Source organism: Nelusetta ayraudi, unplaced genomic scaffold (genome assembly GCF_046127955.1).
Source record: "Nelusetta ayraudi isolate G7.1 ecotype Tasmania unplaced genomic scaffold, CSIRO-AGI_Nayr_v1 ptg000028l, whole genome shotgun sequence".
Classification (NCBI taxonomy): Eukaryota; Metazoa; Chordata; class Actinopteri; order Tetraodontiformes; family Monacanthidae; genus Nelusetta; species Nelusetta ayraudi.
The window spans coordinates 3,625,011-3,643,645 of record NW_027466078.1 but is presented as its reverse complement, the minus strand read 5'-3'; the positions used below and the strand labels follow the sequence as shown (position 1 = coordinate 3,643,645).

The 18,635-nt window shown below is 45.0% G+C and overlaps 2 protein-coding genes across 2 annotated transcripts in view; both read right to left on the bottom strand.

Moving 5' to 3' along the window:
* Window positions 1–18,635, bottom strand: part of LOC142891089 (uncharacterized) — a 51,975-nt gene that overhangs the window by 7,476 nt on the left and 25,864 nt on the right. The window contains exons 3-4 of the mRNA XM_076030417.1: window positions 668–841; window positions 263–436 (exon numbers count right to left, since the gene is read on the bottom strand). Coding sequence (XP_075886532.1) covers window positions 263–436; window positions 668–841 — 348 coding nt within the window. The remainder of the gene's footprint in view (window positions 1–262; window positions 437–667; window positions 842–18,635) is intronic.
* Window positions 1,823–3,273, bottom strand: LOC142891079 (NLR family CARD domain-containing protein 3-like). Its single transcript, XM_076030406.1, has 2 exons — window positions 3,018–3,273; window positions 1,823–2,805 (listed from the first exon to the last, which is right to left on the bottom strand). Exons 1-2 carry the CDS (start codon window positions 3,256–3,258, stop codon window positions 1,823–1,825), a joined length of 1,224 nt encoding a protein of 407 aa, XP_075886521.1. The 5' UTR covers window positions 3,259–3,273.

Below are 18,635 nucleotides of genomic sequence, written 5' to 3'. Positions count from 1 at the left end.
TGTGATTTTGTTTTCTCACTGGAATATTTATTTCCTTCATATAAATGCAGCTGAAATGGTTTTGTCAGTCTAATGATGTCTGGGATGTGATTACAGTTCAGATGGCTCTAATGTGATCAGAGGGTGAAACTGATGAGACCTTTTTTGGAAAACAAAACACCAACAACAATATGTAATAACAGCCGAATGATTCATCACTACAATCAAATATTTTCCATCAAACCTGTTTAGTCCCATGACAATTAATCAACTGTGAACTGACCTCAGAACCTCCAGGTTACAGTCTGGACTCTGCAGAAAACCACTCAGCTCCTTCACTGATGAATCCTGCAGCTGGTTCTCACTAAGGTCCAGGTGTCTGAGGTGGGAGGGGTTGGACTTCAGAGCTGAGAGCAGCCAATCACAGCTGAGCTCTGACAAACTGCAGCTCTTCAACCTGAATAAAGAAGAAATGATGGAGAGTGAAAATCATAGGTTTGTGTGTGTGTGTGTGTGTGTGTGTGTGTGTGTGTGTGTGTGTGTGTGTGTGTGTGTGTGATTTACAGTAAAACCAGTTTACACATTTCTAATGGAAACAAAGTGTCTGTAAAAAGAATTTAAACAAACTCAATTCAAAGTCATGACAACAATAACTGCAGCAGCAGTAGAGTGAAGAGGGTGAACTGACCTGAGAACCTCCAGTTTACAGTCTGGACTCTGCAGGAAACCACTCAGCTCCTTCACTGATGAATCCTGCAGCTGGTTCTCACCCAGGACCACCTCTATGAGGTGGGAGGGGTTGGACTTCAGAGCTGAGAGCAGCCAATCACAGCTGAGCTCTGACAACTTGCAGTCCCACAACCTGAATAAAGAAGAAATGATGGAGAGTGAAAATCAGTCAAACGAAATGTTGGGAATTCTGTGTCATTTCTAGAGGCTCCAAGTTATTGGTTAGGACACTCAATTCTAAAAATAAAAATAAAATATTTTGCTTCAGGAGTATTTAAAACAAAACATTTTGTAGGATTTTAAAAATGAACTCACAAAAACAAGTGAGAAATAAGCTGCTAACTGTCACAGTGACAGTGAAGCCAAGTCTAAACTGGTCAAACTGAACAGCTTTGAACATCTCAACAACTAGTAGCTTTAATTAACCCCTGTGGTGTGCTCTCCAGTTTGGAGTAAACTGTCAACCTGCCTCGGTCTCAGTGTTTTTCTTCCCGGATTACTACAACCCCCTTATTAAAAAACCTAAACTGGACACAAGGAATAATCACAGCACTGAGACTGCACTGCTAAAGGTGAGTAATGATCTCCTGATGGCATCTGACAGTGGTCTTCTTTCTGTTCTTCCCGTTAAAGGGATTGTGGCTTTGTGCAGGTAGAGCTTCTATCACTTTTTCCTCTCCTCCTGAACTATATATGATTTGCTTTGTTGTTCACCCTGCAACTCACTCTGGCCCCTTGGGTGAAGAGAGGGGCTGGTGTGAGTTGGATACGCTGGTGGGGGAGGAGACCCGAAAGAGAGAAGCGTATGGTGAGGATCTGTTGGGAACGCCCGGTGGAGCCCTCTGTCAGTGCGGTCTTCAACTGAAGAGCTTCCCCCAGATCCCGGGAGAGGTTGGAGACACAGAGTCCCAATGGACCATGTTCTCCATCTCTATTGTCAACACAGCTGCTCATAGCTGTGGTCATAAGGTGTCTGGTGCCTGTTCCAGAGGCAACACCTGAACCCGGTAGTGGACCCCAGAAGTAATAGATCCAGCTATATTGACTCGTGGGACCCCTGAAGCAGCTGATGGGTACCAATGGATGATGGGACCAAGCGTGCTGCAGCTTAGCACTAGTGGAGGGAGAGAAAGTGTGAGTACATGTCAGTCAGAGTCTTGGGCAGCTCTCCTCTCTCTCTCCTCCACCTACTCTCTGTCAACATGCTCTCCAGAACTGTGGCAGTGATCCAGCAGAAGACCGGGATCTGACACATGATGTGGAGGCTCCTGGAGGCCTTGATGTGGGAGATGATCCTGCTGGACACATCTTCTCTATCTCTGAACCTCCTCCTGAAATACTCCTCTTTCTGGTCATCGGTGAAGCCTCGTACTTCTGTCAGCCTGTCCACACATGACGGAGGGATCTGATTGGCTGCTGCAGGTCTGGAAGTTATCCACAGCAGAGCTGAGGGAAGCAGATCTCCTCTGATCAGGTTTGTTAGCAGGACGCTGACTGACTTCTTCTGAGTGACGTCAGTCACCACCTGGTTCTTCTCAAAGTCCAGAGCCAGTCTGCTTTCATCCAGGCCGTCCAAGATGAAGAGAAGTTTGCAGACATGCAGCTGCTCTGCTGTGAGCTTCTCTAACGTTGGATGGAAAACATGGAGGAGCTCCAGAAGACTGTAGCGCTGATCTTTGACCAAGTTTAGCTCTCTGAATGAGAGAGGAACCACCAGCTGAAGGTCCTGATTCTCCAGGCCCTGGGCCCAGTCCAGAGTGAACTTCTGCACTGAGAAGGTTTTTCCAACCCCAGCGACGCCGTTGGTCAGCACCACTCTGACTCTGAGTCCCTGCTGCTCAGGTGAGGCTTCAAAGATCTGGCTGCACCTGATTGGACGGTCGTGGAGGCTCTTCTTGGTCTTCTTGGTCTCAAGCTGTCTGACCTCATGGTGTCTGTTGACGTCTTCACTCAGTCCCTCAGTGATGTAGAGCTCAGTGTAGATGCTGTTGAGGAGGGTTTGACTTCCTGCTTCTTCACCTTCAGTCACACGTTCACATCTCCTCTCCAGACTGATCTTCTGCTGCTGTAGAAGCTCCTGCAGACCATCATCAACCTCTGGAGCAGAGAAAAGGTTGGAGAAGAAGACATCAGGGTGACAGTGTGAGCATCATTTTCTGTCCACAACTTGAAGCTGCTTTGATGAAGCTGCTGCTGCTATGTGACTGTATGACTGTTTGCTCTAAATGTCTGTCAGTGAATCTTCTCACTGGAGGTCCTGACATGATCTCAGAGGGAGAAGTGAAGGAGGTGCAGGTGGACAGTCTTACGGTTAGCAGTCTTAGTGTGACTGGCAGGTTGCAGTGCTGATGGAGCACACTGGTCCCAGTATGAGCTGGTGGACACTGGGTCAGTCAGGACGTCCTGCTCCTCACAGCCACCAACACACTGCCCCTGCTCCTGCTCCTCCTGTGGGGAAGTTTGGGTTTGACTGCTCAGTTGGACAGTTTGGATGATAGTTTTTTTAGTCTTGAACACATTTTTCCTGTGACTGAAGTTTTGATTCTTCATTAATACTAAATTACATGAGACACCCAACAAGATAAAGTTTAGGCTTTTATTTTGAAATTACTTGTCAAGTTGTCTGTTCTAGAAGCACCAAGTGTTTTTTCTTCTGCAACACAAACAGTCAAATCCTTTATTTAAAACTAACTTGTGCACTGCAACTCCAGCAGCAAGTTTCCCTCTTGACTCAAACACTATGAACTGATGTGGTGATTCTACAGGAGCTAAAACAAGTTTAAAATAAGTCATTCATTCTGAACAAATGTGAACTGAAGCAGCAGCATCAGGAAGAAGACTGCGAGGAAGATCATGGCCGACCCCTCCCACCCTGGTCACGGACTCCTCACCTTGCTCCCCTCTGGGAGAAGGATGCGGCTGCTGAAGGCCACTACAACTCGCCATAAACTGAGCTTCTTCCCCTCAGCCACCAGGCTGCTCAATGACTCTGGCTTCCCTCCCTCTGCCCCTCCAGTGACACCAGTGACACCAGCACTCACCACCAGCAGTACATAAATACCTTGCACTAACTAATCCCAACATGCACTTTATCCATATATATATATATATATATATATATATATATATATATATATATATATATATATATATATATATATATATATATATATGGTCTTTGTTTACTTCCGCATTGCACTGTGTTGTATGTTTGTTAGTTGATATATATGTGAAAAGAACTGAAATGCACACATGCATTGCCAAAACAAATTCCTACGTGTTTACACAATGGCAAATAAAGAAATCTGAAATCTGATATGACGATGTCGTCTAAATAAGCAGTACAATGTTTCACCCCAGATAGTACGCAGTTAACGAGTCGCTGAAACGTGGCGGGGGCATTACACATGCCGAATGCCATCACTGTGTACTCTAAAAAGTAGTCGGGAGTAGTGAATGCAGAAATTTTCGACGCTCTGTCGGTCAACGGTACTTGCCAGTATCCCTTTAAGAGATCCAACTTACTCATGACTTTTGCATTTCCTACATTATCTATGCAGTCGTCCATACACGGCAGTGGGTACGAGTCGGGAACCGTTACGGCATTGACTTTTCGATAGTCTGTAAGAAACCTAGGCGTTCCGTCTGGTTTTAAAGGGACCAGACACGGAGAACTCCAAGGGCTTGAGCTCGGTCGGGCAAAACCATGTTTTAATAAATACTCTGCTTCCTGTTTCAGGAGTGCGCGTTTAACAGAGTTTACTCGGTATGCATGCTGTTTAATTGGCCGAGCGCCGTTGACGTCAATGTCGTGATTAATCAGAGTGGTTTTGGATGGAGTGTCCCCAAAGAACTTCAGAAATCTAGCCACCAAGGTAAGTAAGGATTGACGATGGGGTGCTGGTATATGTTCTAATCGAGAGGGGAGGACGCGTAACATTTCCGAATTCGGCAAACGGGCTGACTGGGAATCTAGCGATCGGTGCGTGACGTCATCATCGCGTGCGGAAACTACTGCGGGGGCCACCACCAGTGCAGTTCCTATAGGCGTGGAGTCGCAAGTATTATAATCCTTTAACATATTAACATGACAGACACGCGTTTTTTTCTGCCGCTCTGGGGTGCTAATCACGTAATCAGTTTCACTGATTTGGTCACAGACTTCATAGGGCCCCGCAAATTTAGCTGATAGAGTTGATCCTAGCACCGGCAATAAGGCAAGGACCTTATCTCCTATTTTAAAGTTTTGCGACACCGCGCGCAGATCGAACTTTCTTTTCATTATGCACTGCGAAGTGCCTATGGCTTTTTGAGCGAGTGCGTTTGCGCTATGGAGACGCTCGCGGAATTTGCTGATGTAGTTCAGGAGGTTGGTCTCTGGCTTGGAATCGACAATTAATGTTTCTCGTAGGGCTTGCAACGGGCCTCGGGGAGTGTGGGCAAAAACAAGCTGTGCAGGGCTGAATCCTAGTGATTCCTGCACAGCTTCGCGAGCGGCGAATAGGACGAAAGGAACGCCATCATCCCACCCTTTTTGTTTCTCCAAACAGTACTTACGGAGCAACGACTTCAATGTTTGGTGCCATCGTTCCAGAACGCCCTGAGATTCTGGGTGATACGCGCTAGATACTGCGTGTTTTACTCCTAACGATTGTAGTACTTGCTTAAATAATTTTGATTGAAAATTTGTCCCTTGGTCGGTTTGGACTATGCGGGGTAAACCGAAAGTAGAAAAGAACTTCGTGAGAGCCTTTATTATCGAACTAGCGGTGATTTTGCGCAGCGGAATTGCCTCAGGGAACCGGGTAGCAGTACACATAATTGTTAATAAATATTCGTTCACGCTTTTCGTTTTTGGCAACGGACCGACGCAGTCTATGATTGCTCTCTCAAAGGGTACACCCGTGACTGGAATTGGATGCAAAGGTGCCGGCGGGATAACCTGATTTGGTTTACCAGTAAGTTGACAAACGTGGCAGCTTTGACAGTGTTTTATTACATAGGCTTTGAGTCCAGGCCAGAAAAAATGTTTTAGAATCGTGTGATACGTTTTATTAACTCCTAAATGTCCTGACCATTCACTATCGTGTGCCATCGCCAGGACGTGCTGCCGATAACCAACCGGCGCAACTATTTGGTGCACATAACTCCATTCCTGATCAGCGGATACAGAGGGGGACCATCGGCGCATCAGGAGTTCATTGTCAAGATAATGCGCGATCGTGTTACCGCTTGCCTTACCGTCATTCACCAGTTTTTTGAAGCAGCCCTGTAATGTCGGATGGGCTCTCTGCGCTTCGCACAGTTGAGCCCGGCTCATTGGAGGTGACGCTCCGTTTCCAACGGCTTCATCAGGAAGGAGGACGGCTGTCTTAACGTCGTTGTCGCCCCGTGCGTCAGCTGTCAATACCTATGGTTGTTCTGAAAAAGTTGTCATTAACATAGAATCACAGAGGTTTGTTTCACTATCAGGCGTGGTGGAATGTTTGTTTTTATTGGCCGCCTGAGCCCGAGTGACGATACATGCTGGGTACGAGCCGGGGTTTTCGCTATTCAGCTGAGAGGAATCGTGGCGCTGAGGAGGGCTTAACACCCCCAAGGATGGAGTCACTTTCCCTCCCGCAATGTCGTTACCCATTAAACATCCAACACCCTTGATCGGCAACTCCGGGCAGACGGACACATCGAAGAAACCCGTTACTAGTTCAGACTCGATATGAATTCGATGGACAGGTCTGAGCAAGTACCCCATTTCCACCCCACGGAGTAGTGAGCTATACCCGCATGCTGACTGATCGGAAAATGGCAGAACTGAAGCAAGAATAACTGATTGTGAGCATGCTGTATCTCGTAGGATACAAATTACTTGCTTGTTTTCAGGTTCCCCAGAGAGAGAAACCAGTCCGTCGAACAAAAATGGATTGAAGCATTCATCAACATCACAGCTGCGATAATCATTGTGTACATGTCTTTTTCTTTCTTCTTTTACTAAACCGATTCCCTTCGGTGGGAACGATAGCCTTGTCTTCGTTCGTTCTTTATGTTTCAAAGTAAGACAATTTGCAATCACATGTCCTGTGTTATGGCAATAAAAACATGCCCTCTCCTCCTTTTGAGGAGCATTGTGAGTCGGAGGTGGAGCATTGCTTTTTCTTTCTGCACTAATACTAACGGACTGAGGTCCGAAGGTGGTTTTATGCGTGAGCACATATTCGTCAGCTAATATAGCAGCACAAGAGAGAGTGGAAACCTTTTGTTCATTTAGGGACACAACCACACGATCGGACAGACACCTTTTAAACTCTTCTATCAGTATTGTTTCCCAAAGTGATTTATAATCAACATAAACGCTTTACATGATGAACACCACTTGTCAAACAAGGTTCCCTTTTCCCTAGCAAATTCAACGTAGGTCTGACTGAATCTAAATCCACTTTAGATTCTGTGGCTCCACTTTTAACAAAAACAGTTAAACCATAGCTCTTATGCCTGTGGAGACTTAAACCTGAGATTTTAAAATCAAACAGACCTGTATCCAACTTTTTTTTAGAAAAAAGAGTTTTTAACCAATGAAATTATTTTTTTAAGTACAAATACAAACAACGTTTTAGAGAAATATCAGTCTGGTTTTAGGATGAACCACAGTACGGAGACATTCCTTGTAAAGCTTGTAAAACTGCTGCCGTTGATACAGGAGATCACCACATTTTATTAAACAGACTCAGAAACCAGGTGGCCTTCTTTGGTGCTGTTTTTAATTGGTTTTGTTCTTATCTCACAGATCGCTATTTCTTTGTAAGTCTGGATGCACGTTCCTCCGGAAAACATACAATTAAGTGTGGGGTGCCCCAAGGGTCAATTTTAGGTCCAGTACTTTTTGATCTTTGCATGCTTCCCCTTGGGGACGTCATCAGGAGACACGGCATCACCTTCCACTCTTATGCTGACAACACACAGCTTTACATTGCTGTGTCTCCTGATGACCCAACTCAGCCGCTCGTGTACTGACTAGGACTAGGGAGTGGGATCACATTACTCCAGTTTAAAAATGACTGCATTGGCTCCCTGTGTGATTCAGGATCGATTGTAAGATGTTTTTTATTAGTTTTTAAGTGTCTTAACGGTCTTGGACCATCTTATTTATCCCATCTGCTTTTATCATATCAGCCCTCGCTGATCCTGAGGTCCTCTGGAACTGGCCTTTTAATTGTTCAGACCAGAACCCATGGAGAGGCTGCGTTCAGCCACTACGGTCCAAGACTTTGGAACAGCATGCCGGTGGGAATCAGGACTGCAGAGACTGTTGATGTTTTTAAAAGGAGGCTTAAGATTCACAAGACTCAGATTTTTTTTACATTTATTTTACTTGTCTTAGTTTAAAGCCCATTGTGTCACACGCCTGTCAGTCTTGCCTGCTGGGTTCAGTATGCCCTTGGCTGGCGCGCAGCTGAGGCACGTTCCCACCTGATTTACACACCTGCTTTCTCTCTGCCATCACTGCTGCATATAAGCCCTGGTCCCACACTCACTCGTTGCCAGATTATCGGCTAACTTTGTTATGACCTTCCAGTGGGTCCTGTGCTGCCTGCCTGCCTGCCTGCATGTAGTGATGGCTGGTCGAGGCTTTGTTGAAGCTTCGCCACTTGTTTCAAAGGTGCTATTCCATCGTGTGTCCACCTCTAATTTGAGCTTCTTCACACCGCGGCCCAATTGCTGCTGCATTTGGCTGAGCCTTTCCGTTGCATTTGTGCTGCTCTTGAAATATGAAACAATTCTCCTGCTCATAGCTTATTTCCTCAAGGCCAGGAGTAGTTTCAATTACATTTTTTACAATCAGGTTCAGACAGTGTGCAATGCATTTGCAATGTCTTAAGTTGAGGGAGTTGGCTGCTGCATTCATATATTGCTGGCTGAATCAGTGACAATGCATCGCATTTTGCTACTGAGGCCCCACTCTGCCATCAGCGTTGCAATTTCTGCTGCAATATGGGCTGCTGTGTGGGTCCTTGAACATGGCTTAGCCCCCAGAAGAAGAGTAGCCAACTGGTTATTCTTACTGATGTATTGGCAGGTGACAGCCAGATATGCATCCATGTTTATGGAGGTCCACATATCTGCTGTGAGGCTCACAGTCTCAATTCCCTGGATCTCAGCTTTGGCCTTCTACCTCTCCTTCTCATACTTGGCTAGCACCATGTTTTTTTTTTTTTTTTTTTACAGCCTTCCTTGTTGGGAACGTGTATGTGGGGTCCAGTTTTGCCACAAGCTCTTTGAATCCAACATCCTCCACCACAGAGAGCGGCTGAGAGTCCTTAATAATGAAGTTGACAACCACATTATCAAGGTCTGCCTTTCTGTTACTTGATAAATATATGTATACAAGACAATGGATTAGGTTACATAAACATGCTATGTATCACAGGGCAATATAGAAAAAAAAAACTCAACATAAGTGATCCTATGCAACTGCCACGCATAGACTTACCAGGGTTAATGGCAACAGCTGGCTGCTGTCTGTTCTCGGGTGCCAGATCAGTGCCTTCTCCATGCTTGGCCCTTAAGTGCCTCAGCATGGATGAGGTGTTGCTGTATGACAGCCTTGTGTCACACAGCATACACTGGACCTGTAAATATATTAATCAGTACGTTTAATTGTGTCATTTTGTGACCTCGGTATTAGTTAGGATTAGTTTTGATTGAGCAATGTCCCATAAACCAACCCATTGATTTACAAGAACAAAAACAAGCAGAATTCATCCATACATTAAAAGAAACGCACACAAAAAAAATCCACTTACCACAGCCAATAATGGTAGGGATTAAGGGGAGCTTGTTCGTCTGAAACATCACCCTTGACTTGACTTCCCTTTTGTCAAACTAGGCCATCAGCAGCAGGACCATTTCTTTCACATCTTCAGAACAGCCGCTCAGCTCAGCACCTCAACATTTTCACCTTGGTTGCAGTCTGCAAGAAGTGTTACAAGAAGCATACAAACTGTACTGTAGTTCAGGAGACGCTTCCCCTTCAGGGCCACATTCTGTATGAAAGTTTCTTAAAGTGCTATTCCTGTGAGCTCTTTGAAGTGCACACCCATGCCAAGTTCACTAAACCAAGAGGGCCAGCCTCTCAGGAGGTCTTTAATATTTTTGCCCCAGGCTGACTTGGTTATGCTGTGTGTAGAATGTTGCCGTCATTAATTGTTTGACCTCCTCCAGATTTGCATTAGCTTGCTGAGAGATCCACCTCAGTTTCTCTTGCTGGCTTTCCAGGGTCTCTCCAAGGGGCTGACATTTTTACATCCCCCTTGATGCACCCATATGTGTGCTGGATTGCTACTCTTTGTTGAGACTTCATCTGTGTCAGAACCTTCTGTGCGAGTCTTTTTTTTTTCTTATTTTTGGTGTTGTGAAGATCTCTTCATGTTCTCTATTCTATTTTGCAGTTTCACAAGAGAGCGGTTAACTAGACCTATGACATCTCCCTCTATAATGTCTTGCAAAGATTTTGGATACTTTGCCACCATCTTTTTGGCAATATCTGTTAAATTTCTCTTACCCCCTGAATAACTTCTGTGCATCATATCAGAAACAACGATGTGGACCATTTCCCTTCTTAGACAAGAGCTCGGCCGTTTTCTCCTCCAAAATATCTTTTGATACCTCCGTTAGATCCGGTAAGACCTCATTGATGGCACAAATGTAAGCTTCAAGTCTGTCATTTTTTTTTTTTGAACAAAGACAAAATATAACATTCAATAGGAAATGTTTTGTGTTCTCCCCACCAGTGGCCAAGATCATGCTTATCTGTAGAAGATGATGCGCTTCAGTGGAATCACCTGGTGCCCGTTCACAATGGAGGACATTAAATTACAGATGGTACGCAGAATGATGGTTAGCTTTATGTATATCCATCACGGAATACACCCCTGTATCAATTTCAATTAAAATAATGAGAAGCACTTTTAATATGTTCCTGTGTCTGTGGAAACACTAGTGTTTTCTGAGGAGGCAAACTCACTCACTGCTTGTTTAAGTGTCTTGCTGTAAAGGCTGACTGTTTCCTGGCCCCACTGAAACATATGCCTGAAACATCTGACGTCGCTCTGACACAGTAAGGCAGACATTTTGAAAGTTTTTCAGATGCCTGGCACGTCTCAAAGTAGCCGTGCTTACTTTCAAATCGCATCGTCCACATTCGTATCAGGGGGCCAAACTTCAAAATTAGTGCTGAATAGTGTCGCAAATAATGATGCTTTGTTTTTAATGAACATTACAGGAACAAGCATTTCCTTGATTCCAAATATTCTTGGATTATAATGTTAAGATATGCTATCTGTGACACAGAAATCCTTTGTGCACAAATCACATCAACTATATCTTTAAGCTGGAGAGTGAACTGAAACAAACAAACAAAAGCATGCATCATAGGATTATGGGGTTTTTGTTTTTTTGGTCTTTGTCATTACTGTTTTCTGAGGCTGTTCAGGCAGATTTTCTTTGTTCAGAGCTGTTTGAAGTTATTTATGCAGGTATCACAGTTAAAAAAGTTACAGGGGAGGAACGGCTGGGGCTGGAAAGAGCTGGAAGCATGCATTCTGTTTTTGTTTTTTTTTTTGTCTGCGAAGGTTCTCAGTCATCCAGGTCATTTTGAGGTAGAAGGGTTGAGTTGGGGCAACTGGACTTGTTTTGTGATCTTGAAGATGTCTCGCCTCTGATCCAAGAGGATTCTTCAGTTATAAAAAAAAACGATTGGAGAGTCCCAGGTATTTGACCACCCAAAGGTGTGGGAGGTGGCTCAGGCTGATGGTACTATTGGCAAGGTGTTGATTTCAACAATCGGTGTTGGTTACCAACAACTTGTTCAAGGCCAATAGGGTGGGCCTTATAGCCATTGTTAACCCGACGACCCGCTATTGTGTACCTCCTACTTCTGACCAGCCTTCATGTGAGTCCTTTGAGGGAAGGTGTGAACAGTGGTGAAATCTTCTGGGGAGAGGCCTCAAGGCTGCTTTGTATGTGGCTGAGAGGTGATGTCTGAGGCCCTGTCCACACAGGAACATTACCGGGTTTTTTCTTTCCCGGGTCGAAAAAAGTCGCGTCCATATGCTGGCAGATGAAAAGGGAACGGTGGGTGAAAATGATGTAATGCGTATGCCACACCGAAACGTGGCGCTGTTAACAGACGCTGACACAGCCAACGGACCCAGAATATAAAAATAAGCCCATTTCCGCTGCACGCCAAACACGAAAAAGAAACCATGGCGAGTGGAGGGGGGAAAAAAACAGTCTCTTGCGTGGACCGACGACGAGGTGGAATTACTACTACGCGTCAAACTGGATTACAAATCTTCTAAATACCAGGAGAATGTCGACTGGGAATCCTGCCACAGCAAATATGCTGACATTATGTTGTCTTTTCGCCAGCAGTATCCCTCTGGCTGTGGGAAAGGATTTCCCTCAGGACCCTAAAAACATCTCCCAAACACAACTGTCCGCGAAACTCAAAGGAGTCCGGAATAAATATAGACACGCTGTGGACTCCGGGCATGGTCACGGACGCGTGGTCCTAATTTTCTTCGAACGCTGCAAAGAAATCTGGGGTGGATCGCGAGCAACCACCACCATCCCATCGAGGATAGAAACCGCAGACATGATGGAGGATTCCTCATCTGCCAGTCGGCCAACCTCGCCTGATGCCGACCTCGACTCCGCTCAAAGCTGCCTCGACTCCGCTCAAAGCAGCGATAGTCTTCCCCCTGGGATCATACCCTGTCGAGGAAATTTGGAGGTCATTCCTCCATAGGAAAAAGAGTTCATTTCTCTTGTAGGCGTCTTTTGTAGGCGAAGATCTAGAATCTCTTGTCTGGCAGGTGTAAATAAATCTCGTGTGTATGTTTTGCAAGCAATATTATGTTCAATAATGTGAGTCTGAAGAGTAAATGGCTAACAGTTAAAAGGGCCCGCGCCTCTGATTTCACCGCTTTGATGATGTTTTCATTGCTATTGATGAGGTGTTGAAAACCAGTGGCTACTTGATTTGCCAGCCATGAGTATAGTGTTTGGTCAGTTTCCTGAAAGACTTAGAAATGGAGTTGGCTGAACCAAAAAAAACGGTAACATCAGCAAGTAAATCTTGTTTAACTCTATGTTGGTTTGGTTCTTTTATCCAATCTCATGCTACCAAACCGCGTGTTCGTTGAATGAAGAGAATAGTAGACAAATGAAATCTTAAGAAGTTTTAGTAACAGAAAAAACAAGATACTTGGTACAGAGCTCCGGAGGCTTGGCCCTAACAACAATGTGTTATCAGATGCCAAGTCTGATCTATCTGTCCCTTACGCCATCTTAAATACAGAAACAAACAGTAATAAAATATGTAGATGTCTTCTTCCATGTCGTCCTCCTATTGGCTGTCCGGTGGTGTAGCCTTCCCCATTTTAGGCTAATCTGTGGCAGGAAACAAGTCCTTATTTGGCCGGGAGCCAAATAGTCCATCCTCCTCTCGATCTGGTCTGCTGAAAACTTTCCTGCCATAAAACCCTGAGGTGAAAAGTTTGTGTTCCCGTGCCTGAAAGGGTCACAAACTTTATGGGGGGTAACAAATGCAGTTTCTGTGTTCACCCCCACTTTGATCACCCCAAGTCACTGTTCCTGAGGCTTAATCAGTCAAACAGTATCTGTCTTTACTCCGAGGTTCTGAATGGTACTGATAAGAATGGGCAAATGATTATAAGAGGACTACATGTATTGACATTCATTACATTTAAACATTTAACTAACTGTAATACTTCTAACACATACATACAATATTTGCTAATATACTAACTCTCACTGCTATAATGCATTAAACTAAATATAGAATCACAACAGTCCCCCTTTTGGCCTAGCCTCCACTAGGCCAACCATAAACCACCTCAGAACACCTTAACAACTGCCTCCTCTTCCAAATCCTCCATCAATGGCGCCCTCTCCTTCTGAAATTGAGCCATTTGGTAGGGTGGGGGTTGTTTACCTTCTAATGCAGTAACAATAAGTCGATTACATAATGAGCGAATACACGGAATACAACAACCACACAAAACTAAACTAGTTACAGCTGAAATTAATGAGATTAATACAGATACAATAATCACTTTCCATTTTCCAAACATTCTATCTAACCATTTTCCCAGAGGATTATCAATGCCCGAATTTTCCTTCAACTCTTCTGACAAAGTCCTCAGGCCTTCTAGCGCCCGAGTTACTGAACCATCCGGGGCTGTGTTATTAGGAATAAAGATGCAACATTGATCACCAAACATAGAGCAGACACCACCTTTTTCAGCCAGGAGCATATCGAGTGCCATCCTGTTCTGAACTGCCATCAGCGAGGTGGCCGCCAGCTGCTCTGAAAGACCTGCAACAGCATCCCGAGTGAGGTTAGCCAGTCTCTGAACATTATAATGTATGTAATTAATCCGATCTATGTTTTTATTTGGGGTGACAGGGAACAACGCAGATAAAATTGGAATATTCTCAAATCCCGACGCCACCTGGTCAACCAATTTATACTCATCTGGAACACCTCTCGGAACCCCAATAGCATTGATGTAGGTGGGCGATCTCAAGTGGGATCGGCTGCTAGGGTCACTCTCCCTCCCCTGGCTCGTGGAGCAGGCACCCCCTTTTGACCCCAAAAGGTCAATGATAGCAAAAGTCGTAAATGGCGCCGGTGCCTGACCATTTGGAGGGACAACAGCAAAACAATTCCAACCCCCTTGATACCAAAATGGGTCTGCACGATGTACCATCTGAGCGTCTCCATTCCTACTGAGACACTTTTAGTTGCTTTTAGACGGCGCAAACATTGGTGGAGCTGTTTTGCTTGACATCACTGGGAAAAGGGCTGATAGAGTAGTACAATTAGGAGGATTATCATACAAATGTAAAGAAAGCATACATTGAAATCCTTGAGGGTCAGTGTCAATCAATAAGGGTGCCGGAAATGTACGCAGAACGGGACGAGCTGAGGAACAAGCCACACAATTTGTCATGTTTCTGTCTCTAACTGTAGCTTGTATCCATTCAATCCAACTGTTGGTATCGCCATATCCCGTCGCCATCCGGACCACATCTCCTGCGGTCAGGTTTGTTACATCAATGGCGATAACCTCGGCCAACCCCCTCAACACAGGAATCGCTGTTGGTGCGGGACTTAATGCCACTGGGTCAATCCAATTAATTTCTATAATACCTTTTGGGTCCTGACCTGCTGCATTAACACCTAATACTAAAAACAATCTGTCACCTGTCCCGTCCAACCTCCTTTGTGGAGAATACTGCATATCCCTGATGGAGAGTAGCAGTGGATTTAAACCCCTATGTTTCTGTCCCCTCAACTGTCCCCTAGTAAATGTTATCTTGTCCCTATCATCCTTTGTCCAAAATGCTGGGACACTGGGACTCCAGTTCCGCCCTGTATACCAATGTACATAACTCCAATTTGGACACATTTCCTGAACCACCCCTTCCCCATATAAACAAGTATAATGCACCACGCTATACATACATATATATATATATATATATATATATATATATATATATATATATATATATATATATATATATATATATATACACATCATAACTCCTCCATCCCTCCGGATTTCTACAGCCTCCTACTACATCACACAAGTCAAATTGAAATGTAATGTCACTTCCCCTAACATAATTTAACACCACCCCTGTGTAACCTAAACAAATCTCACCTATCCGCCCCTTGCACAAACCTAATAGCACAGGCAGTAATAAAACACAAAACTTCATATTGTTTCCTGTTGATGTTCTTCACAGTTACGAAGTGATCTCCGAGGTGCAGCTGCCGGTGTGCACTGGCTCCAGTGATACCAGGTTCACCTTTGCCCTGCAAACGAACAGTGTGGGTCGTACGCTCCACTACTTAGACTGGTCCTGTCCACCTCGGCTCAGTCCACTTTCTCTTAATGGCTTCCAAGAGAACCCACTCCGATGTGTCTGGAGTCCCCTGCTCTCCTTCACCTGCGGCTCCCGAGTTTACCTGTTGAGAGAAAACTTAAGAGAAATGCTATTAGTTTGATCACAATAGGATTATATGTCAAACGGTGATGGATTTAATAATAATTATCTGCTCTAGGTCCCGGAGAGGGAACACCCACCCGAGCTCAAAGGGGGTGAATCCTGTCCGGGAGATAACAGATCTTGCTGACATCAGGGCTATTGATAGCACCTGTGTCCACCTCATTCCACTGTGAGCATAAACCTTGCCAATTTGCTACTCAGCATTCAATTCATTTCCAGATTACTTTGTGATTAGTCATGAGAAACTGTACCAGAGCGTGTTTGAGGCCTCACGCTTCTCTTCTTGGAGGTCTTTTAAATGTGAGTGCCAATCTAATTATTGTGGGAAAACCATGTGTGGATATATCAAATAATGAGAAACTTTATTATTGCTTTTTACTCTTCTTTTGTGGGAACCGCCTCCTGCCAGCAAGTGTATGCATCCACTGCCACCAGGAAGTATCAGAACCCATCTACCCTATCAATCAAATCTGTGTGGTCTATTAATTTTTTTCTCACCCTGCCATTAGTGTAGTGGAAACTTTCCCTCATATGGCCAAATTGTTAACCTCACATTGGAATGTGTACATATCAAAAATTCTTTGCTAAACAGATACCATGAATGTGTCAGATGCCTCATCATTTGTAGTTTCCCACAGTGTATTAGGCCGTGGGCCTCTTCCAAGACAGCACCAATAAGACCGGGCGGGAGAACCGGTCGGCCACCTGGGCCCGCCAAATGCCTTCCACATTCACAGCCCCCTTTGCCTCCAAACTGTCTTCTCATGTAGGGAGGCTCCCTGTTGTAGATGAACAAGAAAATTACACGGAGCTCAAAATCTCAAGGCAAACAGAAAAATGCATTGACCTAATCTAAACAAAACAATTCATATTGCGGACTGAATGCTGTCAAATTTGTCTCATGTCTTATAGCAGAGTCCGATGTCATAAGAAAAACTGATCTACCTTTCTTGCTCCCACTTCATATGCTGAACCCGTATAGTCACACTCTTTCCCTTTCTCCTCGCACCTATGTTGTTCACCTTCCCCCATACTATCTGCCATGTTAATCCCTTCATGTGTGGTGCAGTTCAAATCTTGTCTATCCTAGTCTGTCTGAGTGATGTCATAGTAAATGCTGCTGAGCTAACTAGTGATACTACGCTATGTGTTGTTTGCACTGTCAGGGCGTGACCCATCTCTGCATGTGCTGTTTTTTGCTGCCATGCCCCAAGCTTACGTTATGCTTACATACACTTTCCTATCTCCCCCTTTATTCTGAAAGAGAACACCGTTTACCGTGTGTTCTCCTTCAGAAATATCTAAAAGAAAAGGTCTTTATGGTCAGGGACTACCTATCTTTGGATGGCGAATATGACAACTTTGGAAACTGTGTGTCCACCCAATCTTGAACGAAGACAAGGCGTTTCATTACGTGGCCTAAATCTCTGGCCTGATGCTCAGCATGAATTGCCAGTAGGTATGAGGATAGGCCTCTTCAGCCATCCCATACCACTTCATCTATGCAGCCTACCTGAGCAGCCACACACCCGGGACTCATCAACAGACAAGGGACGCATGGACCCAAAGGTCCCTTCCAGTTTGCTTTCAAATGCATCCCGTAACACTTCATTTTTATCACAATCGTAGATTTAGGAGGCATGATAGGGGTCAGCGGGCAGAGTTAAAGGTTAGAGCATAGACAACCAGGGCTTTCAGCTTTGAACAGCAACAGTCTGCCAGTTCCAGGGGATGTTCCAAGTTCCAGTTCTTTCTTTGACTGTTGCTGAATTAGCATCCATTCACATGCGACATGTGGAATTCAGTTCAGTTCATCAGGACATCTCGCTTCTGTGATCTGCAAGCGCCTCATCCATATGAACTTCTGGTCACGATCACTGAAAGTCATCACAGTGACAATCCCCCTGCGTGCACTGGCCTTGCGGAGCAGCTCCTGGACTGGGAGCTTGTTGTTGTGGAGGACCCCCAGCCTGGAGGGTGTTGCCTTGCCCTGCTGTGGGCCAAGGAAGGCGGGTCCCAGTCTCTCTGTGCTCTCTGCTGTTGTGCTCATGCACAGCTGTTTCACCACTGTCATCTTTTGTCCCCAGCAGTGACACTGATCTCAGCCGTAACCTGATGCCGCTGCCCCGCTCCTTACCCCCTTCTGCATCACCCAACTCTGCCCCCTCTAGGACTGCCCCAATAGGTGTCAGGAAATCAAATTGTCTGTTTGTCCCTGAGGGGGAGCCTGCTGAGGCAGCTGTTGGACCATTTGAAGGTCCTTCATTTTTCCTCCTTCCTTTAATCATTGACTCCACGCCTGGCCCCATCCAACTTGAGTTTCAACAACTGCTCCTGAGCTGACATAACGCTGTTTTGCTCACCTCTTTTCTGAAGCAGAGGGGCCTGGAATGTTATCTGGACTCTTCTCTGCCTCCCTGCAGGCACCTCCTTATCACCGTCACTAATCAGTTGGTCCAGCATCCATTGACACTGCTCTTCAACAGACCAGGGATAGGGAGAAAAATCTCCCTGATCCCAACAATCTTTATTACCTTCCATTCTAATTATTTATGTATTTATTATGAAATTATTTATTTATTATGTTCCCGAGCGAGCTTGAATGTGAATGGCTCCGTCGGCCAATTCAGTGCCTCAGTGAAACAAGCTTTTAGGCTGACTTTAGTTGGCCCGGTTTCACTCTGGGGTTAATTCCCAAGGTCAACGAATCTTTTAATTCACGTTCAATTTCTCACTCATATACCACCCACACAATAATATTCCTTGGATGCCGGGCGTGTCCATTCCCGTAAATTGCATTCCAAGTACCACCCTTTTACTCAGCTTAT

Coding starts and splice junctions, on each gene's coding strand:
- LOC142891079 (XM_076030406.1), bottom strand. CDS start 3,258: ATGAAGAATCAAAACTTCAGTCACAGGAAAAATGTGTTCAAGACTAAA. Junction 2,806..3,017: donor TCACACTAAGACTGCTAACC/GTAAGACTGTCC, acceptor TCTCTGCTCCAG/AGGTTGATGATGGTCTGCAG.